The sequence below is a fragment of the Podarcis cretensis genome (genome assembly GCF_951804945.1).
Source record: "Podarcis cretensis genome assembly, chromosome: 2".
In the NCBI taxonomy this organism is placed as follows: Eukaryota; Metazoa; Chordata; class Lepidosauria; order Squamata; family Lacertidae; genus Podarcis; species Podarcis cretensis.
Genome location: NC_137171.1, coordinates 8,626,960 through 8,654,743, shown reverse-complemented (window position 1 = coordinate 8,654,743; position 27,784 = coordinate 8,626,960). Strand labels below are relative to the sequence as shown.

The 27,784-nt window shown below is 47.5% G+C and overlaps 1 protein-coding gene across 1 annotated transcript in view; it reads left to right on the top strand.

Annotated features, from left to right (window-relative positions):
- The window catches only part of MARCHF9 (membrane associated ring-CH-type finger 9), a 54,655-nt gene extending 27,375 nt beyond the window's left edge, over window positions 1-27,280 (top strand). Inside the window, exons 2-4 of the mRNA XM_079966845.1 lie at window positions 4,615-4,770; window positions 6,084-6,276; window positions 26,277-27,280. Coding sequence (XP_079822971.1) covers window positions 4,615-4,770; window positions 6,084-6,276; window positions 26,277-26,605 — 678 coding nt within the window. The 3' untranslated portion in view covers window positions 26,606-27,280. The remainder of the gene's footprint in view (window positions 1-4,614; window positions 4,771-6,083; window positions 6,277-26,276) is intronic.
- The last annotated feature ends 504 nt before the right edge of the window (window positions 27,281-27,784 follow it).

The window sequence follows — 27,784 nt, the reverse complement described above, 5'->3', positions numbered from 1 at the left end:
AGCAGGCTTTGTTGAGTAATGGTGATTTTCCTAAGGCTGCTTTGAGCTGGTCCATGTGTTAGGCTTTCTTTGCACAGAACACTGGGAAACGGTGCAAAACTTGCATGTAGATTGACAGATGTGCCACCCCTTCATCCTTGCCAATGGCCTTCCTAATACAGTGGCTAAAATTTAGGAGCAAACTTCTATGATGGGCTTCCTTTGGCAAGGAGTTTCCAAGAGAAAGGTACCATTATGGAGACAGCCCTGGATGTCAGAACTGTCATCTGAGCCTCAGACAACAGGGGCATATACTTGATGAACTTAAGGTGCAAGCAGTGCCCAGGATCCAGACTGGGGATTTGTATTATATTACATGTTGCATCGTGGTAGGCATGATGGGAAGCCATAGCCAACTGTGGTCTAAACCACAGAGCCTAGGGCTTGCCGATAAGAAGGTCGGTGGTTCGAATCCCCGCGACGGGGTGAGCTCCCATTGCTTGGTCCCAGCTCCTGCCAACTTAGCAGTTCAAAAGCACGTCAAAGTGCAAGTAGATAAATAGGTACCGCTCTGGCGGGAAGGTAAACAGTGTTTCCGTGCGCTGATCTGGTTTGCCAGAAGTGGCTTAGTCATGCTGGCTCCCTCAGCCTGTAAAGCAAGATGAGCGTGCAACCCCAGAGTCGTCCGCAACTGGACCTAACAGTCAGGGGTACCTTTACCTTTACCTTTACCTTCACCTTTACCTAGCATCTATACACAAGAAAAAAGGCTTTGCGATGTTACCATGATGTATAGTTTCATGAGGATTTCATGAAAACTCAGTGTGTTTTTTAACCTGTTACTTTCTGGTGTGCTTTGAGCATAGCAGCACCTGCCATGAACTGTCACTGTTAACTCCTTGCGCACAAACTCATCCCCATCTCCTTTAAAGGTAAAGGTAAAGGTACCCCTGCCCGTACGGGCCAGTCTTGACAGACTCTGGGGTTGTGCGCCCATCTCACTTAAGAGGCCAGGGGCCAGCGCTGTCCGGAGACACTTCTGGGTCACGTGGCCAGCGTGACATCGCTGCTCTGGCGAGCCAGAGCCGCACACGGAAACGCCGTTTACCTTCCCGCTGGTAAGCGGTCCCTATTTATCTACTTGCACCCGGAGGTGCTTTCGAACTGCTAGGTTGGCAGGCGCTGGGACCGAGCAGCGGGAGCGCACCCCGCCGCAGGGATTCGAACCGCCGACCTTTCAATCGGCAAGTCCTAGGCGCTGAGGCTTTAACCCACAGCGCCACCTGCGTCCCATCTCCTTTACCTCTTTTTAAATCTTCTCCTGTCTTGTCCCATCTTCCTGCTTAAATGACTGAAAATAGAAGGCTGGATTTTTTATAATTCTGCAGAGGCCCACGACTGTAACAATAGGGACATAATTGAATTATTCAAAGCCGCTTTCCTTCCCAATAGTTTTGTGCCACTCAAAGGTCTGACGTAAACTTTGAAACGTTCCTCTAATTTTGCTTATCTTTCTGTTTCATTCTCTTGCTTATTGTTACTGTGCTAGATCAGGGGTTGGGGAACTTTTTCTCAGCCTAAGGGCCACATTCCCTTCGAGGAAACCTTTTGAGGGCCACATGGCACTGGTGGGCAGGGGCAAAAGTAGGTAGGGGGTCACTTAATAGGGCTAGGTGACATACTGCTTATCCTCCAAAACTGGTTTGAAGTCCACATCGTGATATCGGTTTCACCATTTTTGACCACGCAATACATCACAAATCATTCACAAATCATTGTGTGTGGATTATGCAAAAATCACAATCTGAGAAAAACTGTGAAGCCTACCAGTTGCCTCTACATAGCTCCATCCTTACTTGAGGCATTGTGATAGATCAGCATATCACAATGTTTAGCTGGTGATATATCACAATGTTGAAAACCAGATATCGCCCAGCCCAAGTCACTATGTAATTTTTACCTTTTGTACAGTAGGCTGGGACGTGGGTGATGCTGTGGGTTATACCATAGAGCCTAGGACTTGCCGATCAGAAGGTCGGCAGTTCGATTCCCCACGACGGGGTGAGCTCCAGTTGCTTGGTCCCTCCTTCTGCCCAGTTCGAAAGCATGTCAAAGTGCAAGTAGATAAATAGGTACCACTCCGGCGGGAAGGTAAACGGCGTTTCCGTGTGCTGCTCTGGTTCGCCAGAAGCGGCTTAGTCGTGCTGGCCACATGACCCGGAAGCTGTACACCGGCTCCCTTGGCCAATAAAGTGAGATGAGCGCCGCAACCCCAGAGTCGGTCACGACTGGACCTAATGGTCAGGGGTCCCTTTACCTTTACCTTACAGTAGGCTAGTTTTTATACATGTACGCCCCTCTGTATCCTCCACTCATGCAAACAAGAGTCAACATCAGAATTCAAGGACTGCTTCTGTTAGCTAATGGTGTGGAGGGAGGGAGTGCCTCTACAGGGGCAGCAGAACTGTAAAACTATCCCCAGTAAAGTCATCGTTAGAGAGAGATTGGAACTTGGGTCTCCTATATACAAAGCTCACCCTCTGCCCACTGGCCCTCCGAGCTGGGGCCAAACGACACAGATATAGGGAGGGTGCTGTTGTCCTCATGTCCTGCTTTTTGTGGCCTTCTGGTCAGCCACCAGAAGAACAGGATGCTGGAATAGATGGGCCACTGGGCTGGCCCAGTGTGGCTTGGCCTGTGTTAAGCTTGCCACTTAAATTGGAAGGGAAAGCAGCTGTGTGGGGCCCTGATGTGGGTCTTGTCTTGCTCTTTATTTGGGCCAAGTGCCATGTTTTTGCCAAGCCCCACGCTCTGACAGCTATTCGGGGCACGTCATTCTCTTTTTTATATACTGTATATAATTTTACTACATTTTCTGCTTCACAATTTAGAATACTCGTTTAAGCACCCTTAAAATATCAGTGACTTCCCTTCTTCTCTTCCCATGGTTCATTTTGCATATCGTAAAATCCCTGCATGTTTTACATAAACTAAACCACTCAGTATTCCATTATTACATCCATCAAAACTTATTTACAGTGTTGAATTTCTCTTAATGCTGCCCACGTTTTTAAGTATACACAATTTCCCCCCTTATATTCAATAAACACTTTCCAATCTTCTCTAAACATGTGCTCTTCTTGTTCTCTTGTTCTATGTGTTAAGTCCGCAAGCAGTGAATATTCCATCAGCTTATGTTGCCATTCTTCTTAGTTGGGACCTCGCTCATTTTCCATTTTTGGGCTGGGGCAGGTCATTCTCTGTGGAAAGCCAGCCTTGAGCCACATGACTCCCTAGGTGAAGGTAAAGGGACTCCTGACCATTAGGTCCAGTCGTGACCGACTCTGGGGTTGTGACGCTCATCTCGCTTTATTGGCCGAGGGAGCCGGCGTACAGTTTCCGAGTCATGTGGCCAGCATGACTAACCCGCTTCTGGCAAACCAGAGCAGCGCATGGAAACACCATTTACCTTCCCTCCGGAGCAGTACCTATTTATCTACTTGCACTTTGACGTGCTTTCAAACTGCTAGGTTGGCAGAAGCAGGGACCGAGCAATGGGAGCTCACCCCGTCGCGGGGATTTGAACTGCCGACCTTCTGATCAGCAAGTCCTAGGCTGGTTTAACCCACAGCGCCACCCACGTCCCTACATGACTCCCTACCTCCTTTCAATATCAAAGTTAGGAACTTAAGCCCGCATGTTTAAGGTAATGCCAAGCACCAATGGCCCACTCCATCCAGCTGAGAGCCTGCTCCTAATTTCCTTTACCAATTGACTAATCCAGTCATTGGCTCCCCTGTTTGCTTGCTTTCTCTCTGCAGCCTGCCCCTTTCCTCCTTTGTTGCTCTGTTCTTAGCAACGGGATTCTGCTGCTGTTGGGATACATGGCCAGAGACCCAGTAGTGACCTCTTGCTCTGCCCACCCCCCCAGCTGACAGGAATCCACAGCAATTTCCTTGTCCAGGCATATATCCCTAACCTATCATTAATACTTCCTGCAAGCGAGCTTGAAATATTGATGCTAATTGCTCTCCTTGCCAGCACATTAAGCAGGCAGCACTAACGAACCAGGCTCGCTTTTGTGGTGTGGTGGTGGTGGTTTCTTAAATAGAGGAGACCTAATGGATCGGCAGTGCCTAGGACTTGCTGATCAGAAGGTCGGCGGTTCAAATCCCCGCGACGGGGTGAGCTCCCGTTGCTCGGTCCCAGCTCCTGCCAACCTAGCAGTTCAAAAACATGTCAAAGTGCTAGTAGATAAATAGGTACCACTCCAGCAGGAAGGTAAACGGCGTTTCCGTGCACTGCTCTGGTTTGCCAGAAGCGGCTTAGTCCTGCTGGCCACATGACCCGGAAGCTGTACGCCGGCTCCCTTGGCCAATAAAGCGAGATGAGCACCGCAATCCCAGAGTCGGTCACGACTGGACCTAATGGTCAGCGGTCCTTTTATGTTTAATGGACTCCAGGCTTAGAGATGGCCGGTGTTACCCAGAATCCTCTTGGTGGTGGTGATGGTTTGTCATGATTGGTACTGGACAGGCATGGATAGCTTCCGTGAAGTCTCAGCAGCGGGGTCCAGGAAGCCTGTAGCCAGTAAGCGAAGACCTCCCTGACTCTCCTATGCTTTTTTCCTTGCAGGGGGAGCTGTTAAGCCCATGTCGCTGCGACGGGTCTGTCCGCTGCACCCACCAGCCCTGCCTGATTCGCTGGATCAGCGAGAGAGGTTCTTGGAGCTGTGAGCTGTGCTATTTCAAATACCAGGTCTTAGCCATTAGCACAAAGAATCCCTTGCAGGTAAGCACCGAAACAGCTAAAGCAATGCCCTACAACATTTCTCTGATGAAAAGTTTACTATTTATACCCTGTCCACCTGACTGGGCTGTCGCAAACATTCTAGGTTGCTTCGAACATATAAAAAAATACAATAAAAGGTTAAACTTTTTTTTACAAACTTCCCTATGCAGGGCTGCCTTCTGGTGTTTTGTATAGCTACTTATCTGCTTGGCTCGGGGGTCATATAATTCCATACCCTCCAACATATCTCCAATGAAAATAGGGACGTCCTAAGGAAAAGCGGGACATTCTGGGGTCAAATCGGAAACCGGGACGGCTTCTGTAAAACTGGGACTGTCCCTGGAATGTAGGAACACTTGGAGGGTCTGTTAAAACCCTGGTTGGTGAATTACTTTTTTACCAGCAGGCCACATGTTGCAGGGAGGAGGGGAGTCAACAGCAAAGCATGGCAGATGATGCGCATGTGTGTGAGCCCACATACACATCTAGGCCTGCCAAGCAGTCTTAACTACCTCAAAAAAGATTCTGATGGCCGTACATTCCTCACCCATTGTGCTGTGTGGTGCACATTTCACCTGGTGAAGCCTTTATTGCATTGCTCCACCAGCTGAGGGTATGACTTTGGAAGCACTCAGTGCGCCCCCGGTGATTGCACATTGGAGAAATCTGTCTGCCATTCTCAAGCCTTCCTCAGTAAGGAGATTAGTAAGTTCTCAAGGAACCTGAGGATATATCCTGCAGCACATTCCAAAAACCATTATCCTGTGGCATCCCGCCCCCCACCCCCCGTTCTATTCCCATTATCTGGTTTTGTCGTAGGGTGTGGAAAAGAAGCCATGGGAAGCAGCAGCATGGGGAGTAGTCCTACTCAGAGTAGACCCATCAAAACTGATGGGTCTAAGTTAGTCATGCCTATCAGTTTCAGTGGTTCTGTTCTGAACAGGGCTAGCACTGGCTACAACCCTTGGAACGGCTCATAAATAATGACGACGATGATGATGATGATGATGTATTTTTTATACCCTGCCCATCTGGCTGGGTTCCCCCAACCACTCTGGGCAGCTCCCAACACATTAAAAACAGAATAAAACATCAAACATTAAAAACTTCCCTAAACATTTGTATATTTGTAGCAGAATGATTTTGCCAATGCCCGAGCTCTCTGTATTGCATTTGTTGTGCATCAACACCCTAAGATTCTGCACCCCTCGGCCTCATGGGAAAATCCCATCTTGGCTTGTTCTGCCCATCGTTTGGCAAAAGCACCCTGCCGGCATTCGCTCCCATGTGCTGTTTTTCCTCCCCGCCCCCAGTGGCAGGCGATTTCCCTGACGGTGATCGAAAAGGTACAGATCGCAGCCATCATCCTGGGTTCCCTCTTCCTCATCGCCAGCATCTCGTGGCTCATCTGGTCGTCGCTCAGCCCCTCGGCCAAGTGGCAGCGGCAGGACCTGCTCTTCCAGATCTGCTATGGGATGTACGGCTTTATGGACATCGTCTGCATAGGTGAGTGAGTCCAGCCAGCCAAGCCCGCTTTCATTGCTTAGAAAAACAAACGGGAGGGTTCCCCCTGTTTTGCTCTCTCCGCTAGCATGATCCCTGCAGCTTGCTGGATGCAGGGGAAAGGAAAATCAATGCTTCGTCCGCTCTGTGATTCCCTTGTGGAACTCGATGCAAAGGAATTTGATGGTAGATTTCAGGAGATTTCTAACCATTAGGAAAGGCCAGTTCTGAAGTAGTGCCTCCTGGCAATAGTCTTGGCAGCACAGTAACACAGGAAATGAGATTAGGATGGAGAATGTATGCTTCTATTGAGGTCAGAAAGCAGTTCTCTGTAGACAAGTTTTCTTGCATCCTACTTTTGCTTGAGATTGTAACGATTAGCCACCGTGTGTTAAAATCTCTTTCACCCACCTTCCCCAGCCCCTCTGGCGTTTTTAAATTGCAGATCTGTTTGAATTCCTGGACATCATGCAAGCCTATTGTTACCGCGTTCAGAATTTGTCAACCCAAAAATCTAAGTAAATCATATATACAGAGAGGGAGAGTTTAAGGATGTGGAGATGGTAAATAGTTACCAATATCTCATTGGGTCCCAAGTGCAGAGGTGGGAGGGGCTGAATGAGATTTCCTTTGGGAAGGATGTGGGCTCCAGTTCTTTGCTTTGCTATTTCCCCCTCGCTAGGAGGAAATATGGGGTGCAGGTGGCGCTGTGGGATAAACCACAGAGCCTAAGGCAGGGGTCAGCTTCCTTTTTCAGCCGTGGGCTGGTCCACCGTCCCTTACACCATCTGGTGGACCAGACTTTATTTTGAAAAAATAAATACAGTGGTGCCTCACAAGACGAAAAGAATCCGCTCCGCGAGTCTCTTCATCTAGCAGTTTTTTTGTCTTGCGAAGCAAGCCCATTGACGGCTTAGCGCTATTAGCGGTTTAGCGGCTTTTAGTGGTTTATCGGCTTAGCGGATAAGCGGCTTAGCGGCTTAGAAAGAGGGGGGGAGGGGAAAAAACCCCGCAGGAACTCGCAAGACATTTTCGTCTTGCAAAGCAAGCCCATAGGAAATTCGTTTTGCGAAGCACCTCCAAAACGGAAAACCCTTTCGTCTAGTGGCTTTTCCGTCTTGTGAGGCATTCGTCTTGCGGAGCACCTCTGTAAATGAATTCCTATGTCCCACAAATAACCCAGAGATGCATTTTAAATAAAAGCACACACTCTACTCATGTAAAAACATGCTGATTCCTGGACCATCCGCAGGCCGGATTGAGAAGGTGATTGGGCCGCATCCGGCCCAGGGGCCTTAGGTTGCCTACCCCTGGCCTAGGGCTTGCCAATCAGAAGGTCGGTGGTTCGAATCCCCGCAACAGGGTGAGCTCCTGTTGCTTGGTCCCTGCTCCTGCCAACCTAGCAGTTCAAAAGCACAAAGTGCAAGTAGATAAATAGGTACCGCTCCGGTGGGAAGGTAAACGGTGTTTCCGTGCGCTGCTCTGGTTCGCCAGAAGCGGCTTAGTCATGCTAGCCACATGACCCGGAAGCTGTACGCTGGCTCCCTCGGCCAGTAAACCGAGATGAGCACCACAACCCCAGAGTCGTTCGCAACAGGACCTAATGGTCAGGGGTCCCTTTACCCTAGGGGGAAATATACAAAACGAACTATATAGGTGTGCTTAATTTGCATAGTTTATACAGTGGTACCTCGGGTTAAGTACTTAATTCGTTCCGGAGGTCCGTTCTTAACCTGAAACTGTTCTTAACCTGAAGCACCACTTTAGCTTAATGGGGCCTCCTGCTGCTGCTGCACTGCCGGAAGCACGATTTCTGTTCTCATCCTGAAGCAAAGTTCTTAACCCGAGGTACTATTTCTGGGTTAGCGGAGTCTGTAACCTGAAGCATATGTAACCTGAAGCATATGTAACCTGACGCGTATGTAACCTGAGGTACCACTGTATATGGCAATGAATGTATACATACAAGAACCTTTATTCAGAGCCTGGGACCAGCCCCATGCCTGGTAATGATATTTTGGAGAGTGGTTTCTGAGCCTCTGCAGAGTACCTTGCTTTCGCCACTGATGGCCAGTTGCACCTTGCCTGAGAATAAGAATAAAAACCTGAGAGGAGACAAGTATGGCTTCCCTGCTGAAGTTAGCCCCAGCACTTTTTATTTTAGAAATTAGCCGCTGCTTCTGTGGGAACCATTTGTTTTCCTAGAACAGGAACATAGGAATCTGGCTTTATACTGAGTCTGCCCATTGGCCGATCTACAATTGTATCCCCAGCCTTCCAGTCACTCTCCAAGGATTCACACAGGAGACATTCCCAGCACTGCCTGGAAATGCCAAAGATCGCATCTGGGACTTCCTACATGCAGAGAAGATGCTCTGCCAGTGAGATACATCTTTCCCCTATAAGTGGCAGGGTCAGTCAAAGCGTAGAATGATTACAGCACATTGCAACGTCTCGCCAATCCACACACACAAACATCCCAAGGTGCCTGGAGGTGTTCGGAATTTTCTGAGAATCATTTGGAAGCAGGAAAGAGAAAACACACCCACACTCTGAACACAGGGGGAAATGACAGCAAGTTGTAAGACGTAGGTCTCCACAGATCCGTATGGGTAAAATGACGGAATTGGCTCTTTGCGCAGGCTTAAAAGGCACAAACCAGCCAGCAATGAAACGTTAACAAAAGCCTCAGTGTAGCCTTATTTGAGTTCACCGTTTGGGTCTGCGTTGCTCCGGGACAGGAGGAAGGAAGTCAAATGACACCGAGGTTGGTTCGAAGAAAGAGTTTATTCTGCTCTCCGGATAGCAGAAGGCACTTGCGTGATCAAGTCCACAGCAAGTCCAAAGAAATGACAAGTTTCATGCAGTATATATATCCTCCAGGTACCCTCTCCCTCCTTCCCATATAAATCCAACCACGTCAGCCTATGTACGCAGGTTGACATCACATATGTTCTGGCTCTGGTATTCTTAACCATAAAAGGGAATTCCTTCCTGTATTTCTGACCATAAAAAGGTCTTCCAGTCTTATCTTGGAGGAAGAGGTCATCATCTCCGAGAACACGCTTTGGCGTTGTTCCGGACTCTGCGTCTTTTGTGATCAGCACATAAGATAAGGTACAGATGTGTCTTTCTCTGTTCTACTGGTGCCGGGTTTTTGTTTATACATTGACTCAGAGCTCAAGTTAATGGATTTTAGCTAAGGAAAAATAGGGATTTTGGTGCAGTTTCAAACTGCCTGCACAGTCAGTTTTGGATTTGGGAAACCCATTCCTTCATCAGGAGGCCACAGGCTTTAGAAACCCAGCTCTCCTCTCTTAAGGTTTCTAGGCCTCATGGCTACAGAGATGAGTCTTGAAAATGGGATGGCAAAAATTGCTGAAGGATCTGAAACAGTGAGACAGCCGAAGCCCAGACCCATTAAGTAGCTCAGGGACCAATAGCAGGATTTAATTTAAAGGGGAAAGAAATGTTAAGGTATAAGCCACAAATTGGACTTTGACACACACCCTCGTACCTACGGGACCGCCTCTCCTGGTATGCCCCACAGAGGAACTTACGATCTTCAAATAAAAACACCTTGAGGGTCCCAGGCCTCAGAGAGGTTAGGCTGGCCTCAACTAGAGCCAGGGCTTTTTCGGCTGCGGCTCCAACCTGGTGGAACGCTCTGTCACAAGAGACAAGGGCCCTGCAGGACTTGACATCTTTCCGCAGGGCCTGCAAGACAGAGCTGTTCCACCTGGCATTTGGTCAGGGCTCAGCCTGACCCCCTCCTCTGGCAATCTTTACAAAGCTTTAGTTTATGGTTGCCATCAATTTTGATTTTAATTCATTTTTATAATGTTTTATAATGTCACACTGTTTTAATGTTGTTAGCCGCCCTGAGCCCGGCTTCGGCTGGGGAGGGCGGGATATAAATAAAATTTATTATTATTATTATTATTATTATTATTATTATTATTATTACCACATTCAGGAAAGTGGTGACACAAATTTTATCAATTGCCCAATGCCGTGATACACAAATTAGTCCCAGGCCTCTAACTCATGCAGTGTTTCTGCTGTGACCCTTGAGCTAATATCCTCAGAGGAAGGAGGAGCCGCCAGTCATCTAGGCTGGCATGTCATAGTGCAGTTTACTAACCATCCAGGCCTCATCCTCTCCCCACTCTCAACCCCAGCACAACCTTCTGGATCCATCTGCCCCCTCACTTCTGTTTCCCCTCTTGCGTGCCAAGCCATCTATGGTGACATCATGTGTAATAAGCCAATCACCCCCCTCTAAATCCCTGGGTGATTTACATAACACAATTCCAGTACTTTTAATATTCAACATGATGATGAGTTTGGGGGGGGGGGCAGAGAAATAATGCTGCAATAACCCCTGGGTGGGGGGAAATTGGGAACTCAATTGAACCCATTGTAATGATGATGTGTCAAAGGCTATACGTAGCATAGCAAACAGCTTTTCAGAACCAGAGACTTGGAGGCACAGCCACATTCATTTTGTGGTGCATCGATCCATTTACTGTATTTTTCGCTCTATAAGACGCACTTTTCCTCCTTCAAAAATTAAGGGGAAATGTGTATGCGTCTTATGGAGTGAATGCAGGCTCCTTGGCTTCAGCGATAGCAACGCGAAGCCTCCGAAGCGCAGAGGGAGAGCTCCCCCCACGCTCCGGAGGCTTTGCGTTGCTTTTGCTGAAGCCGCCTGAAGCCCCCGGAGCGCAGTGGGAACTCCTGCTGCACTTTGGGGGCTTCAGGCAGCTATTCACAAGCCTTCGGAACGCAGCAGGAGTTCCCACTACACTCCAAAGTCTTGCGGATAGCCGTCTGAAGCCTGGAGAGCGAGAGGGGTCGGTGCACACCAATCCCTCTCGCTCTCCAGGCTTCGCTTCGCTGAAGAGGCGCTGTGCAGCTTTCCCTCTCTGTGCAGCGCCCCTTCAGCGAAGCGGGAGGAGAAATGGAAGGTGCTCCGTTTCTCCTCCCGCTTCGCCGAAGGGGCGCTGCGCAGAGAGGGGGAGATTTTTTTTTTCCTGTTCTCCCCCTCTAAAACAAGGTGCATCCTATGGTCCGGTGCACCCTATAGAGCGAAAAATACGGTCAATATCTATGGTGTTCTGTGGGGCTGCCTGTGGCCACCCATTCAGGGGATGGACCAGGCCCTCGCTGGCTGCAGCATCAGATGGTCCCCGACCATTCAATGGCGCTGTGCACACACATTCATTTAATTGCGTCTTCCCGTGATCTCTGGACGTTTGGACTGACTTCCTTTCTGAGCGAAGATATTAATCCAAGTGCCAGATTTATGTTTGTTTTGCGTGTTTGTGTTTTGAAATAGTTCATAAAATACTTTGGGAATGAAGCCTGATTGCTGACAGAATAAAGTTTATGCTTCAACAGCATGGGAGAGATGGGAGACAACTGCTTACAGCAGACGTCCGTGTTGGGCTCAATATGGCCTAGTTGCCATAGTGCCATAAAACCCCTAAATCTGCCTACCTCAATCAGAGCACGCCAATTTTACAGGTTTTCATGCACAATCTGTCCCCAGTAAAAGCTGTGAGCAGCTAAGGAAATTAAAGGATGCCTGCCCGACTCAGACCAAAGGTCCACGTTAGCCTGCCATTCTAATTGTCACAGTGCCAACCCAGATTCTTTCACCGAAGCTCAGAAGTAGGACATGAAAGAAGTAATAATAATAATAATAATAATAATAATAATAATTTATTATTTGTACCCCGCCCATCTGGCTGGGTCTCCCCAGCCACTCTGGGCGGCTTCCACAAAAACCAAAAATACACTAATATGTCATACATTAAAAACTTCCCTGACCAGGGCTGCCTTAAGATGTCTTCTGAATGTCAGGTAGTTGTTTATCTCTTTGACATCTGACGGGAGGGTGTTCCACAGGGCGGGTGCCACTACCGAGAAGGCCCTCTGCCTGGTTCCCTGTAGCTTTGCTTCCCGCAATGAGGGAACCGCCAGAAGGCCCTCGGCGCTGGACCTCAGCATCCGGGCAGAACGATGGGGGTGGAGACGCTCCTTCAGGTATACTTGGCCGAGGCCGTTTAGGGCTTTAAAGGTCAGTACCAACACTTTGAATTGTGCTCGGAAACGTACTGGGAGCCAATGTAGGTCTTTCAAGACCGGTGTTATGTGGTCTCGGTGGCCGCCCCCATTAATCAGTCTAGCTGTGGCATTCTGGATTAGTTGTAGTTTCCGGGTCACCTTCAAAGGTAGCCCCACGTAGAGCGCATTGCAGTAGTCCAAGCGGGAGACAACTAGAGCATGCACCACTCTGGCGAGACAGTCCGCGGGCTGGTAGGGTCTCAGCCTGCGTACCAGGTGGAACTGGTAGACAGCTGCCCTGGATACAGAATTGACCTGTGCCTCCATGGACAGCTGTGAGTCCAAAATGACTCCATCTCCCAGGCATATTCCCACCCTCAAACCCATCAGCAATAGATTTTCAGATGCATCGTACCTCAAATCCGAAAGGTAGCCTCTAGCCACTGATTGGCTCAGCCACTGTGCTTTTGTCTAACCCCCTTTTAAAGCTATCACCTCTTGTTGCCATCGCCACATCCTGATACTTATCAGAAGCGTGACCAGTGATGCTAAATTAGTCTTCGGTACATTTTGGTGTGATTGTGACAGGAATATATTTGATACTAGCAGCCTTGTACCTGGCTTCACTCATGAATGGCAAGAAACCAAAACATCAGTGCAGTCTTAAAAGGTTCAGCCCGCCATCTTGATTCAAAATGGCTCCCCATTGTATCCAAGCATCGATCAAAACCTTTTCCTTGATCTCAGAACTGTCATGCAAAATTTGGTTACAGTATCTTAAGAAGTGTCCCAATGTATAGTGAAAAGTCCCAACAGCTTTCCAAAATATATGGTAGTTGGGTGTGGAGGTGCTTTTTTAAGTACCTGAGAAGATAGATGCACACCCACATAAGCCCTTGTGTATTTATTTTATTTTTATTCATTTAACAGAATTGGTATACTGCTGAATTGTAAAAAAAACCCCTAAGCAGTTTACATGAAAGAAACATTATCGATGAGAGTCAGGAGTTAAAAGCAAGACCTAAACATTTCAAAGCAGAAATAAAATCAGTGGTTATAATGTAAATTATAACATAGAATGACATCTTAAAATGAATGACAGCTTTATATGTCCCTGGGTAAAGGACCCCTGACCGTTAAGTCCAGTCATGGACGACTCTGGGGTTGCGGCACTCATCTCGCTTTACTGGCCGAGGGAGCTGGCGTTTGTCCGCAGACAGTTTTTCCAGGTCATTTGGCCAGCATGACTAAGCCGCTTCTGGCGAACCAGAGCAGCGCATGGAAACACCGTTTACCTTCCCACTGGAGCGGTACCTATTTACTTGCACTTTGACGTGTTTTCAAACTGTTAGGTTGGCAGGAGCTGGGACTGAGCAACGGGAGCTCACCCCGTCACGGGGATTCGAACCGCCAACCTTCCAATCGGCAAGCCCTAGGCTCTGTGGTTTAAACCACAGCCCCACCCCTTCTCTTTTATGATCCTGGGTAGGTTTGCTTAACAAAACAGGGTTTAGCAGGACATTGAAAATAGTACAGAGAAGACCCCTGACTAATGTCAACAACCATTTGAAGACAAAATAAAAATAGTGGAAGGCTAAGTTTTACCTCACAGGAATGCTTTTGGCCATTTTCTTGAATTTAGGTAGTGTTTTAATCCATTTTTGCTGGGGCAGTAGTGAACCTTCAGTGGCTACATAACTTTATTTTCTACTGATTCCACATCAAATTTAACTTAGCTCTGGTTCGAGGAAACTGGTCATCCAGGCATTGCTGGACCCTTAACTCTCATCAGCTGCAGCCAGCATGGCCAGGGGCTGATGGCACATGTAGTACAGCTTGCTTACTTCGCCAAACCTTTACAGTGGTACCTTGGTACTCAACCGCCTTGGTACCCAACCGCCTTGGTTCTCAAATGCCCCAAACCCGGAAGTAAGTGTTCGGTTTTCAAACATTTTTCAGAAGCCGAACGTCCGATGCAGTTGTCGGCTATTGTTTCTGGGACATCTGCACCAATCAGAAGCTGCGCCTTGGTTTTCGAACATTTAGGAAGTCAAATGGACTTCCGGAATGGATTAAGTTCGGTGCTTTTGGATTTGCTATTTATTTTGCATTTTTGTTTTTGAGGCTTTTCCATTTAATTTGTTTTTGTGACTGTGTGGAACCCAGTTCAGCTACTGATTGATTGATTGATTGATTGATTGTGTGACTGCGGAAATGGATAAAAGCCCCCCATCCAAACAATGACTATCATCAGAGCAAAAATATTTTTTCATTTTATTTTCATCATCTACAATACTGTCTTATTTATTTTATAGTACAGTACATTATTGCTTTCATTTTGTGGATCAGTGGTCTCGTTAGAGAGTAAAATTCATGTTAAATTGCTGTTTTAGGGGTTGTTTTTAAAAGTCTGGAACAGATCAATCTGCTTTGCATTACTTTCTATGGGAACGCATGCTTTGGTTTTGGAACAGACTTCTGGAATGGATTAAGTTTGAGAACCAAGGAACCACTGTAATTGGCATTACAAACATCATACAACATCCATGTATAAAAAATTAAAATATATACAAATAAACAGCCATGTCAAATATATAATGATGAGGATTTTCAGTGGGATTGTTGTTGTTGTTTAGTCGTTTAGTCATGTCCGACTCTTCGTGACCCCATGGACCAGAGCACGCCAGGCACTCCTGTCTTCCACTGCCTCCTGCAGTTGGGTCAGACTCATGTTTGTAGCTTCAAGAACACTGTCCAACCATCGAACACTGTCCAACCATCCAGTGGGATTTCTTCCCGCTAAATAGTGCCATGCGCCACTCTAAGAGATACTACTGACAAAAACTCAGCCACCCTTGCAGTTACTTCTGGGTTAATGTCAGACAGATAGAATCTAATATTTTCATTGTGATGTGATGTTAGGCTACCCAAAAAAGGGAACAGCACGTGTTTGCGTAGCTGGTTGTACAATGGACAGTAGAAAAGGATATGTTCTACAGAAGGCTTCCTCAACCTCGGCCCTCCAGATGTTTTTGGCCTACAACTCCCATGATCCCAACTAGCAGGACCAGTGGTCAGGGATGATGGGAATTGTAGTCTCAAAACATTTGGAGGGCCAAGGTTGAGGAAGCCTGCTCTACAGTGTCCAACACATTCAAAGAACATGCACAATGTCTGTCGTTTCTGGGGATGTTTAAATATCTGGCCTTGACAAAACTTGAGGGGAAAACGTTCAGTCGGGCCAACATAAAGGCCCTGCATTGGACTGGAATTATTAATTTTGAGATATAAGTGCCCCTGTTATCTGCTGTATTGAAACCATAGAACTTGGGGGAGCAAATTTTATGTGCAGCTGACTCGATGTTTTGTTTTTCAATGCCCCTTAATCTGGTTTGAATACAGCAATAAATATATTGCTCACTTGAATTATATACAAGAGTTCCAAGTCAATACCAATAGATCTGGTTTTGCTGTGTAAGAGTTGGAACCATCTGGATTTATAAGAGTCCTTAAGTAAGTCAGAAAGCAGACTCAAAAGCTGGCAACATCTGGAGGGCCACACATTCCCTCCTCTACTAATGTGGCTCCATCCACTATGTGTGCAATCCTAAGCATATTGACTAGAGGTTGAGCTCTGACTTGCCAGGATTCATAGAATCATAGAGTTGGAAGGGACCCTGAGGATCATCTAGTCCAACCCCCTACAATGCAGGAATATGGCTTTGTTCCCAAATGGGAATCGAACCTGCAACCTTGGTATTATCAGCACCATGCTGTAACCAACTGAGCTATCCAGTGGTTTCAAACTCAGTTTGTTGGCCCTCATCCAGCTATCCAGAGTCCAGTTACTGGTCTAGACTTGCACAGCCAATGGTCTGACTTGGTACGAGGTAGGTTTTCTGCCTGACACTCTGGTTTCCAGCTGGGCTCTGTTGCGGTTCCAGTTGCAGACTAATGAGCCAAGCCTCCCAAAATTTAAATATTGGCCCATCCAATTCAGCATTCTCTACACCAGGGGAGGGCAGACATCACAGCCTGTTAGGTGTGCTTTCTGGTGTTTTGTTTTGGTTGGGTTGGGTTTTTTTAAGCTAGAACCTCTCAAAATTTACCAGAGAGCCAGGTGCTAGAATGAAAGGGTAGGGTTCTTTTTGAGCCAGGGAGTTTGTTGTCGGTATCAGAACTGACCTGACCTCCTGGATAGCCTTATTTCATTTCAGCAGCCTAATTTGATGGGGAAAGTTGTTTTGATGTTGCTAGTGTTATACAATTGGGAACCAGCTCGTCAGCTGATCTACTCCGCCTTCATTCAGATGGTCCCCGTCATGTCTGTGGATTTGTGGCTGAATATGGGAGATGGCACATCCATCACATTAAATGTTCATGTTGATTTTTAATTATCTTTCTATTGCTTCTTTTTTTTCTTATATTGTATGTTATTGTATTAAAATTTGAATTTAATGGAATACAATACAATACAGTACAATAGAAAGAAATAAAAGAGGTTGTACAAATACAATTAAAAGCCATACAGTACATTACATTATAATAGCTGCAACAGGTGGAAAAAATCATTAAGTGGTCTCCCAAGACCCTCAGCAGTTTTCAAGTGATCCATGTGGGGAAATGTTTGGGAACCACTGATCTACTGCAAATTATCCAGGGATCTACCAGCAGATCCCAATCTATCATCCTTGTCTACAAGGCCTGGCAAGTACCCTTCTCCAGGGTTTCAGACAGAGGTCTTTCTCAACCCTACCTTGATACACCAGGGATTGAATCTAGGATTCTGCAATAATAATAATAATAATAATAATAATAATTTATTAGTTATACCCCACCCATCTGGCTGAGTTTCTCCAGTCACTCTGGGCAGCTCCCAATCAAGTATTAAAAACAATACAGCGTTAAATATTAAAACTTCCCTGAACAGGGCTGCCTTCAGATGTCTTTTAAAAATAGGATAGCTGCTTATTTCCTTCACATCTGAAGGGAGGGTGTTCCACAGGGTGGGCACCACTACCAAGAAGGCCCTCTGCCTGGTTCCCTGTAACCTCACTTCTCACAATGAGGGAACCACCAGAAGGACCTCGGAGCTGGATCTCAGTGTCTGGGCTGAACAATGGGGATGGAGACGCTCCTTCAGGTATACAGGACCGAGGCCGTTTAGGGCTTTAAAGATCAGCACCAACACTTTGAATTGTGCTCTGAAACATACTGGGAGCCAATGCAGATCTCTCAGGACCGGTGTTATGTGGTCCCGGCGGCCACTCCCAGTCACCAGTCTAGCTGCCGCATTCTGGATTAATTGCAGTTTCCGGGTCACCTTCAAAGGTAGCCCCACGTAGAGCGCATTGCAGTAGTCCAAGCGGGAGATAACTAGAGCATGCACCACTCTGGTGAGACAGTCCGCGGGCAGGTAGGGTCTCAGCCTGCGTACCAGGTGGAGCTGGTAGACATGCAAAGCCTTGCACTCTGCCACTGAGCTTAATAGCCACTAGGTTCTCAGAGCCAAGGTCCCTGGTTAAAGTGCTCTGCTCCTGGGCACCCGTGATATTATTTAGATTCATATTTAATCTGTTCAGTGGGCAGAAGTTACCCTTTTCTCCAAAGGTGTGTCCTGATGAGAAGATTCCCGGCAGCTTTTGTGTCACGTGCCTTTGTCGATGGCCTCGTGCGTGGTTGAAGGCGTGGGCGGCATAATTAGGGCTCGGTACGCCCTGTGGCTGCCTTTGCCTTTGGGCTCCTCAGCAGATGGCTAGAGATTTTACCTCCAGCACCGCGCACCGTCAAAGGGAGAGAAAGCCTTTTTTAATTGGAAGCCAATGACATTCACTAAAGAGGCCGAGCCGCGTTTGTGGCACTGATGGATGAGCTCTGGCGAGACAGAATGATAACAGCTAGGCCCCTTGTGGGAAGCGAGCTGTGCGCTGTCATTGGGAAATGAATGAATGACTTTTCCATTTCCCATTGATTCAACAGGGACACGTGTCGCATGGTAATGACCCACGTTAGGGGATGGCGGGAGCGCGATTGATTGTCACTGGGTGGCATCCAGTTGGGAGATGGTATTTATAACTCGCTGGTGCTCTTGGAGTTCCAGAATATGTTGCGGGAGGGGGGAGGGATGATTTTTCAACACATACAGAAATAAGGAAACAAAAAAAAAAAGGCGTTACAGGCACATCACCCTCTATACACATGTAATTACAGTATTTTTCGCTCTATAGGACGCACTTTTTCCCTTCCAAAAATTAAGGGGAAATGTGTGTGCGTCCTATAGAGCGAATGCAGGCTGCGCAGCGCTCCGCCTCGCTGTTCTAGTTTGCGGACGGCTGTGCAAAGCCTCCGCAGGGCAGCAGGGTGCTTTCACCTGCGGAGGCTACAAAGGCTGTACGAAGGTGGGGGGAAGGCTGCAACGCTTGCCCCCACCGCCAGCCCCACAAGCTCCAGGGGCAGCGGGAAGGGGGCGCGCCGCCTCTGCGCTGCTCCCCGACTTGGTCTTTGGGGCTGGCAGTGGGGGAAAGCAGCACTTCCCCCCACCTCCAGCCCCAAAGAGCAGGTCAAAAGGAAGGCTTTGGGTGAATGCACCTTGAACACACAGAACACACCTTGTTTTAGAGGGGGGGGGAACTGTTCTCCCCCTCCTATGGTCCGGTGCGTCCTATAGAGCGAAAAATATGGTATCTATCAAACCTCCGTCGCAACCTTATTCCAAAACACTGAATGAATGCACCCTGCATCCTTCAGAAATTCCTGTAAATAAACCTTCCCAAACTCTGCGCCTTCCTGATGTTTGGGACTGTAGCTGTCATTAACCCCAGCCAAAGGGCCTGACTGGCTGAGACTGTTGCATGTTGTAGCACACAAGGGCCTTGCTAATGGGGGTCAACACTCGAGGGCACCAATGGTGCTGTAATTGTATCAACATTGCTAATTTATTGATACGCATAGTTAACAAAGACTCGTGATGCAGATTTAGCCAGGTTTTCAATATTTTGGAAAAGTTTCCCCGCAACATTCAGTCTTGCGGAATTATTTTATATGCCAATTCCCCAAGCATGACGTTAACATAATATTTTGGCATGCCCCAAAGAAAAGGTTAACATGGAGACAGGTGGAACGTACTTGATTATCTCCGAAATAATGATATTTACCTATTTCTAAAGGTTTCATATTATTTCACACTCCTACCAAATATATTTCGTATTTGCTTAATCACAAAACCAACATTTGTTTATTCTCTCTCCTGAGTCTGCATGATCCATAAAGGCAGTTTCCCTGTCATGAATTAACACATTTACACCCTTTTGTTACCAAGAATCTGGTCTGCGCATTATCATAGGGAGGAAAGGGTCCTTTTTACATGTAATATTATGTCTCTGCCACCATCATTTGTACATTTGTAGTGACTTGCCCAAAACCACCCAGTTAGTTTCATGGCCAGTTGGGGATTTGAATCCTGTTTTCTTCCAGGTTCTAATTTGATACTCTAACCACTATGCCCAGTGGCATACCTAGGGGTTGGCCTCTGCCAAGAGTGGGGGCAAAGGAGGGTGCAAAAATCACACCTCTCTGCTCTGGCTTGGAGTGGCTCGGAGCTCACCCCCCTGTCCACACACTCCTTGGGGAGTCCTCCACTGCTCTGGGTTGCTGGGCAAGGTGCATAGGCTCGTCTGCAAAGGGCACAAGGGACATGGGCACAGATACATCTCCTTGCCAAGGGTGCAAGGGAGCCTGGGTACACTTCTGACTATGCTACATGTTATGCCACAGAGTGATATACCGTATTTTTCGCTCTATAAGACGCACCAGACCACAAGACGCACCTAATTTTTGGAGGAGGAAAACAAGAAAAGAAAAAAATTCTGAATCTCAGAAGCCAGAACAGCAAGAGGGATCGCTGCGCAGTGAAAGTAGCAATCCCTCTTGCTGTTCTGGCTTCAGGGATAGCTGCGCAGCCTGCATTCTCTCCATAAGACGCACACACATTTCCCCTTACTTTTCAGGAGGGAAAAAGTGAGTCTTATAGAGCAAAAAATACGGTAAGCAAAAGACAAGTCCCTGCCCCAAGGGCCTTCACATTTAAATTTCAGCACATGGGAAAGAAAGGGAAGGGAAGGAGGTGAGAGGGGGAGAGTACGTAGCATAAAGCAGTTATGTCTTCTTGAGCTTTTGTTGCCCTTAGTTCATGTATGCCAGACTAAAACTGATTCTTGGCCTGGGTTCCATGAAAATGGAAAATGAAAGCTGGTGTTTTGTTTTGTTTTTTAATCTGGGTAGGGAATAGGAGCAAAACGGCACACAACATAATCCAAAATCTACCCAGGGAACTGCCAGGAAAGCTCAACACCCCATGCTCAAGAAATACATTCATGCAGAACCATATAATGCATGCAAATATGCTTAACTTACATGGCTCAATATGCAGGTTTTATTTTGGGTAGGTGGTTGGGGCGTAGGAAAAGATGCAGCCTAGTAACTAGAGGCCAGGAGAAACAGCTAGGTGACAAGTCTTGCAAGACAGAGGATCTGTGCCCTGTGGATACTTTTCCAATATCCCTTCACAAATCATGAGGACGAGCTATAAACAGAATTACTTCGCCATGCAAGGCACAGTATCTTCTTGTACAACAGCCCTGTGAAATGGCTTTGGGTTGAGTGATGGTACCTTGCCCAAAGCGACCCAGAAAGCTTTGTTCCTGAGCAGAGACTTGAACCTGGGTCTCCCCCGTCCAAATGCATATGTGCTTAATCACAAAACCAACATTTGTTTATTCTCTCTCCTGAGTCTGCATGATCCATAAAGGCAGTTTCCCTGTCATGAATTAACACATTTACACCCTTTTGTTACCAAGAATCTGGTCTGCGCATTATCATAGGGAGGAAAGGGTCCTTTTTACATGTAATATTATGTCTCTGCCACCATCATTTGTACATTTGTAGTGACTTGCCCAAAACCACCCAGTTAGTTTCATGGCCAGTTGGGGATTTGAATCCTGTTTTCTTCCAGGTTCTAATTTGATACTCTAACCACTATGCCCAGTGGCATACCTAGGGGTTGGCCTCTGCCAAGAGTGGGGGCAAAGGAGGGTGCAAAAATCACACCTCTCTGCTCTGGCTTGGAGTGGCTCGGAGCTCACCCCCCTGTCCACACACTCCTTGGGGAGTCCTCCACTGCTCTGGGTTGCTGGGCAAGGTGCATAGGCTCGTCTGCAAAGGGCACAAGGGACATGGGCACAGATACATCTCCTTGCCAAGGGTGCAAGGGAGCCTGGGTACACTTCTGACTATGCTACATGTTATGCCACAGAGTGATATACCGTATTTTTCGCTCTATAAGACGCACCAGACCACAAGACGCACCTAATTTTTGGAGGAGGAAAACAAGAAAAGAAAAAAATTCTGAATCTCAGAAGCCAGAACAGCAAGAGGGATCGCTGCGCAGTGAAAGTAGCAATCCCTCTTGCTGTTCTGGCTTCAGGGATAGCTGCGCAGCCTGCATTCTCTCCATAAGACGCACACACATTTCCCCTTACTTTTCAGGAGGGAAAAAGTGAGTCTTATAGAGCAAAAAATACGGTAAGCAAAAGACAAGTCCCTGCCCCAAGGGCCTTCACATTTAAATTTCAGCACATGGGAAAGAAAGGGAAGGGAAGGAGGTGAGAGGGGGAGAGTACGTAGCATAAAGCAGTTATGTCTTCTTGAGCTTTTGTTGCCCTTAGTTCATGTATGCCAGACTAAAACTGATTCTTGGCCTGGGTTCCATGAAAATGGAAAATGAAAGCTGGTGTTTTGTTTTGTTTTTTAATCTGGGTAGGGAATAGGAGCAAAACGGCACACAACATAATCCAAAATCTACCCAGGGAACTGCCAGGAAAGCTCAACACCCCATGCTCAAGAAATACATTCATGCAGAACCATATAATGCATGCAAATATGCTTAACTTACATGGCTCAATATGCAGGTTTTATTTTGGGTAGGTGGTTGGGGCGTAGGAAAAGATGCAGCCTAGTAACTAGAGGCCAGGAGAAACAGCTAGGTGACAAGTCTTGCAAGACAGAGGATCTGTGCCCTGTGGATACTTTTCCAATATCCCTTCACAAATCATGAGGACGAGCTATAAACAGAATTACTTCGCCATGCAAGGCACAGTATCTTCTTGTACAACAGCCCTGTGAAATGGCTTTGGGTTGAGTGATGGTACCTTGCCCAAAGCGACCCAGAAAGCTTTGTTCCTGAGCAGAGACTTGAACCTGGGTCTCCCCCGTCCAAATGCATATGTGCAGGCCCTGCGTGGAAATCGCATGAGCACGCACAGAACCGCAGAAGAGAAATTATTCCAGTGACACGGGTGCTTTGTGGCAAAGTGACATACTCAGGCTAAGCTGCAGGGATATTCCCAGGGGAACTGAAGGAGGCAGTGGTGCGTCCGCTCTTAAAGAAAACATCATTAGATCCCTTAGATTTATCCAATTACCGCCCGGTTTCGAATCTTCCATTCCTGGGTAAGGTGATTGAGAGAGCGGTTGCTGAACAGCTTGGTAGGTTTCTGGATGAAACATTGGCTCTCGATCCATGCCAGTCCGGCTTCCGCGCTGGTCATGGGACCGAGACGGCTCTGGTCGCCCTAACAGATGATCTCCGCAGGCAGCTGGATCGAGGTGAGTCGGGGTTGCTGATTCTTCTAGACCTGTCAGCAGCCTTCGACATGGTCGATCACGAACTCCTGGACCACCGCCTTGCCGACGTGGGGATCCAGGGCACAGTCCTTCAATGGCTGCGCTCGTTTCTCTCTGGTCAGGGACAGAGGGTGGCGCTTGGGGGGGAATTGTCATCGTGCCACTCCTTGGTGTGTGGAGTGCCTCAGGGTGCGATATTCTCCCCGAGGCTTTTCAACATCTTTATGTGCCCCCTCGCCCAGCTTGTCCAGAGTTTTGGGCTGGGTTGCCATCAGTATGCCGATGACACCCAACTCTATCTGTTGATGGATGGCCATCCTGACTCGGCCCCAGACACACTGACCAGATGTCTGGAAGCTGTGGCTGGATGGTTACGTGGGAGCCGGTTGAAGTTAAATCCTTCGAAGACAGAGGTCCTCTGGCTGGGGCGGGACGATATGGGATTGAGGGGGCAACTCCCATCTCTTGCGGGGGTGCAATTAGTGCCAGCATCATCTGTTAAGAGTTTGGGTGTAATCTTCGATACCTCCTTCTCTATGGAGGCGCAGATTGCAGCTATAACAAAGGCGGCATTTTTTCATCTCCGCCAAGCTAAGCAGTTGGCTCCTTATCTCTCTCACCCTGACCTAGCCACTGTGATCCACGTGACGGTCACCTCCAGACTGGATTATTGTAACTCGCTCTACGTGGGGCTGCCCTTGAGACTGACCCAGAAACTCCAGCGGGTGCAGAATGCCGCAGCGATACTCCTTATGGGGTCTTCGCTGAGAGATCACATTCATCCAGTACTATACCAGCTGCACTGGCTCCCGGTGGAGTACAGGATCAGGTTTAAGGTGCTGCTTTAAACCTTTAAAGCCCTATACGGCCTAGGACCCTCGTACCTACGGGACCGTCTCTCATAGTATGTCCCACAGAGAAAATTACGGTCTGCAAATAAAAACATCCTGAAGATCCCAGGCCACAGAGAGGTTAGGCTGGCCTAAACTAGAGCCAGGGCTTTCTCGGCTGTGGCTCCAATCTGGTGGAACGCTCTGTCACAAGAGACTAGGGCCCTGCGGGACTTGACGTCTTTCTGCAGGGCCTGCAAGAGCTGTTCCACCAGGCCTTTGGTCAGGGCACAGCCTGACCCCTCCTCTGGCAATCTGCACAGAATTTTGCTTAATGGTTGCCATCAATTTGATTTTAATTAATTTTATAATGAATGTTTTTAGAATGTTGGATTATTTTGATTGTTGTTAGCCGCCCTGAGCCCAGCTTTGGCTGGGGAGGGCGGGATATAAATAAAATTTATTATTATTTTTTATTATTACTATTATTATTATTACCTTGGTTCTCAAACTTAATCCGTTCCAAAACCAAAGCGTTCCAAAACCAAGTACACTTTCCCATAGAAAGTAATGCAAAATGGATTAATCCATTCCAGACTTTTAAAAACAACCCCTAAAACAGCAATTTAACACGAATTTTACTATCTAGCGAGACCATTGATCCATAAAATGAAAGCAATAAACAATGTACTGCAGTCACACAATCAATCAATCAGTAGCTGAACTGGGTTCCACACACTAACAAAAAAAAAGAGCCGCAAAAACAAAATGCAAAATAAATAGCAAAAACAGACAGACCTCAGTGTAACACTCAAAACGGAAGCGTGGCACTCAAAACAGAGCACGTTCAGCTTCCGAAAAAAGTTGGCAAACCAGAACACTTCCAGGTTTGCAGTGTTTGGGTTCCAAATTGTTTGAGTACCAAGGCATTTGAGAACCAAGGTACCACTGTATTCATTTGTTCATCTGCTTATATAGTACCCTCAACCTGTGTGGTGCAAGAAGGCAGTTCCCTGCCCTGAGGAGCATCCAATCTGAAGTTTGATAGAAGAAAGGGGGGGAGTGGCAAGTGGGGGAAATAATGTGCCATCACTCCAATTGCATGTGCTTGGCCTTGGTTAGAGGCGTAGGCTGCAGTCCTAACCCTGCTTAACCAGTGAGGAAGCCCCATTGACGTACCGTATTTTTCGCTCCATAAGACACACCTAATTTTTAGAAAAAAGGAAAAAAGAAAAAAAATATTCTGAACAAAACAGTGGATGTATGATTTTTGTGGTTCATGCTGTGGCCACAGACATGATATGTGATTTGATGGTGAGTTTGGGGTAGCCCAGTGCAAAAATCCTGAGAATCCATGTGGATCCGTGCTTTGTAACCACATTTTTGTGCCATTGCAGCCCCACGAAACAATGGATGTGTGATTTTTTGGTGCAGGCTGTAGCCATGGACATGCTATGTGATCTGATGGTGAATTTGGGGTGACCCAGTGCAAACATCCTGATGATCCATGTGCTTTTACCTCCCCCCTCCCAGGCAGCCTCCTTTATTGCTAGAGTCCCTTATCTCCCCTCCCGATCGCTAGCTGATCAGCGGCTTTGTTTCAACACCCCCTTTCCCTCTTTCTAAACAAACAAAAAAAAGCACGATCTGCTTTTTGCCCCTGGGCAATTTGGCTCCAGGGACGACACATTCGCTCCATAAGACGCACAGACATTTCCCCTTACTTTTAAGGAGGAAAAAAGTGCGTCTTATGGAGTGAAAAATACAGTACAAGCTTAGGACTGTGCCCTAAAGTGTAGCAAGAGAACTTGGGTTGTGCCAAAGGCTCCAAGGGATGGATTGAGGAAGGATTTGGTGCAAGTGAGAGTGAGGGGTCACACAGTTGTGTGCTGGGAGCTTATGGGGCAGCAAGGGAGAAAGGCAATTGGAATTGCTTGCGGGAGCAAGAGCGGTGACTGGTGGTGGTGGTGGGGCTCTGGACGTGGGCAGGGATTTGTTGCTGGGATGATATGAACAAAGAGATCAACCACAAAGCAGACTGGAAGCCAGCGTAGCAATTTCAGGAGATATGGGTCAGAGCAAGGAGTGAGGCGAATGCGTTTGTCAGAGTGCCTGATAAAAGTGAAGGGACGTAGGTAAAACCACAGAAGGGTGGAGAGGAGAAGGTTGCAAGAGAAGATGAAAAGCAGGGTGAGGGCCAGAGTTTCTTGAGTCTTTGCTGAAGAGCAGAAGAGACAAAGAATGGCTGTATTTTTGTGATGTGCTTGAATATGGGGAACAAAGGAGAGCGAGGAGTCAAAGATCAAGCCAACATGATGAGAGGCTAAAAGAAACTGAGGTGCCTTATTGGACCCTATTTTCAGAGTTCCCCCAGCCCTGAACCCAGGCAACCATCTTACATTTCCTTCCTTCTTTCGACAGGCTTGATTATCCACGAAGGCTCCTCGGTGTATCGAATATTCAAGCGCTGGCAAGCGGTGAACCAGCAGTGGAAGGTGCTGAACTATGACAAAGCCAAGGACCTAGGGGAACCAATTGGCGGGAGCACAAAGCCCGGAGGGCGGAATTCACGGACGAACCCCTCCTCGGGCAGTGAGAGGACCTCCCAGCGGGGCCAGCGGGTTAGGACTATTTTGAACCATCACTGTGGTTATACAATTCTGCACATTCTCAGCCACCTGCGGCCTAACGAACATCGCGGGGGCTCCAGTTCCAGCCGCGAGGTTGTCATGAGGGTCACGACGGTATAATAACAGCCTACGGGGCCTTTGCCAGGAGGGAGAGGCTCCACGGTTCCCATGGAAGGAAGAAGCTGATGCCTTCATCTTCCGCACAGGCTCCATTCCGAGCCCTTACGGGGCGGGCCGCACGCTGTATACTGTCCGACGCAGGAGGTTGCCTGGTTCCGTGGTGTTGCCGCCGCAGACCCCACCCGCCTCTTCTTTGTTGTGCGTGGGGAGTGCCTCAACTTGGTTGCACCTTCCTGCCCTCCCATCAATGTGAATTTTTTTTTTTTCCCTTTCTCTCTCCATCCAGCTTGTGGTGAAAGGAGAGACAACCCCCCTTCCCCCAACCCCCCCCCCCCAAAACCCTCCTTTGTTATGACTAAACTCCTTGGAAGTGTGGTGGGGTTTTTATTTATTTATTTAATTTTTTAAAAAATCAAAACAACAACACACACAAAAAAACAACAACCAGCCCCCTGCCTGGTTCCTTCTGAACGAGTCTTGGCGCCAACCAATCCAGATATTTGAAAACATTTTTACCTCATCTTTCAAAGGAAATCCTGCCAGAAGACCCATCCTGCCTTTCCAACCCATCCCATTGGTCTCTCTGCCTGGGAGACACCAACCAGAGAGGTTCTGAACTTTTACCCATCCCTCCAAAATAATAATGGTGCAATAAACATGTTTCTTAAAGCAAAATGGCATCTTGCAATAAGATATATTTACCTGTGCATTTCATCTTTAATTTAATGCATGGAAATCTCCTTCTCTTCCTCCCTCTGCCCCTCTTCTTTTCTCCTTCTCTCTGACAATGGAAGGATAAAGAATTGTTTATATACATGAAGGTGTCCTTCAGTTGCGTTGTTCACTTTCCGCTCAAAATGTCTGTTCCAGTCAGGTCAGGGTATGTGCAGTGTTTCGTCTAGCGGGCATGTGGAGATGATGGGGACGTTTATACAGCGAAGGGATCCTTGTGTTAACTTTTAGGACAGGGATGGGGAATCCGTGGCCCTACAAATGTTGCTGAACTGCACTCCTGTTATTATTGACCGTTCGCCATGCTGGCAGGGGCTGATGGCAGGCCCACAGGGCCCTCATCCATGTTTTACGGACGGTTCTGGCAAGAAAGAAACTAAAGCCTTAAGAACGACCATTGCTGCCTTGGTTTTAAGGACCCAAACACATTTATGGCCCAAACCTGTG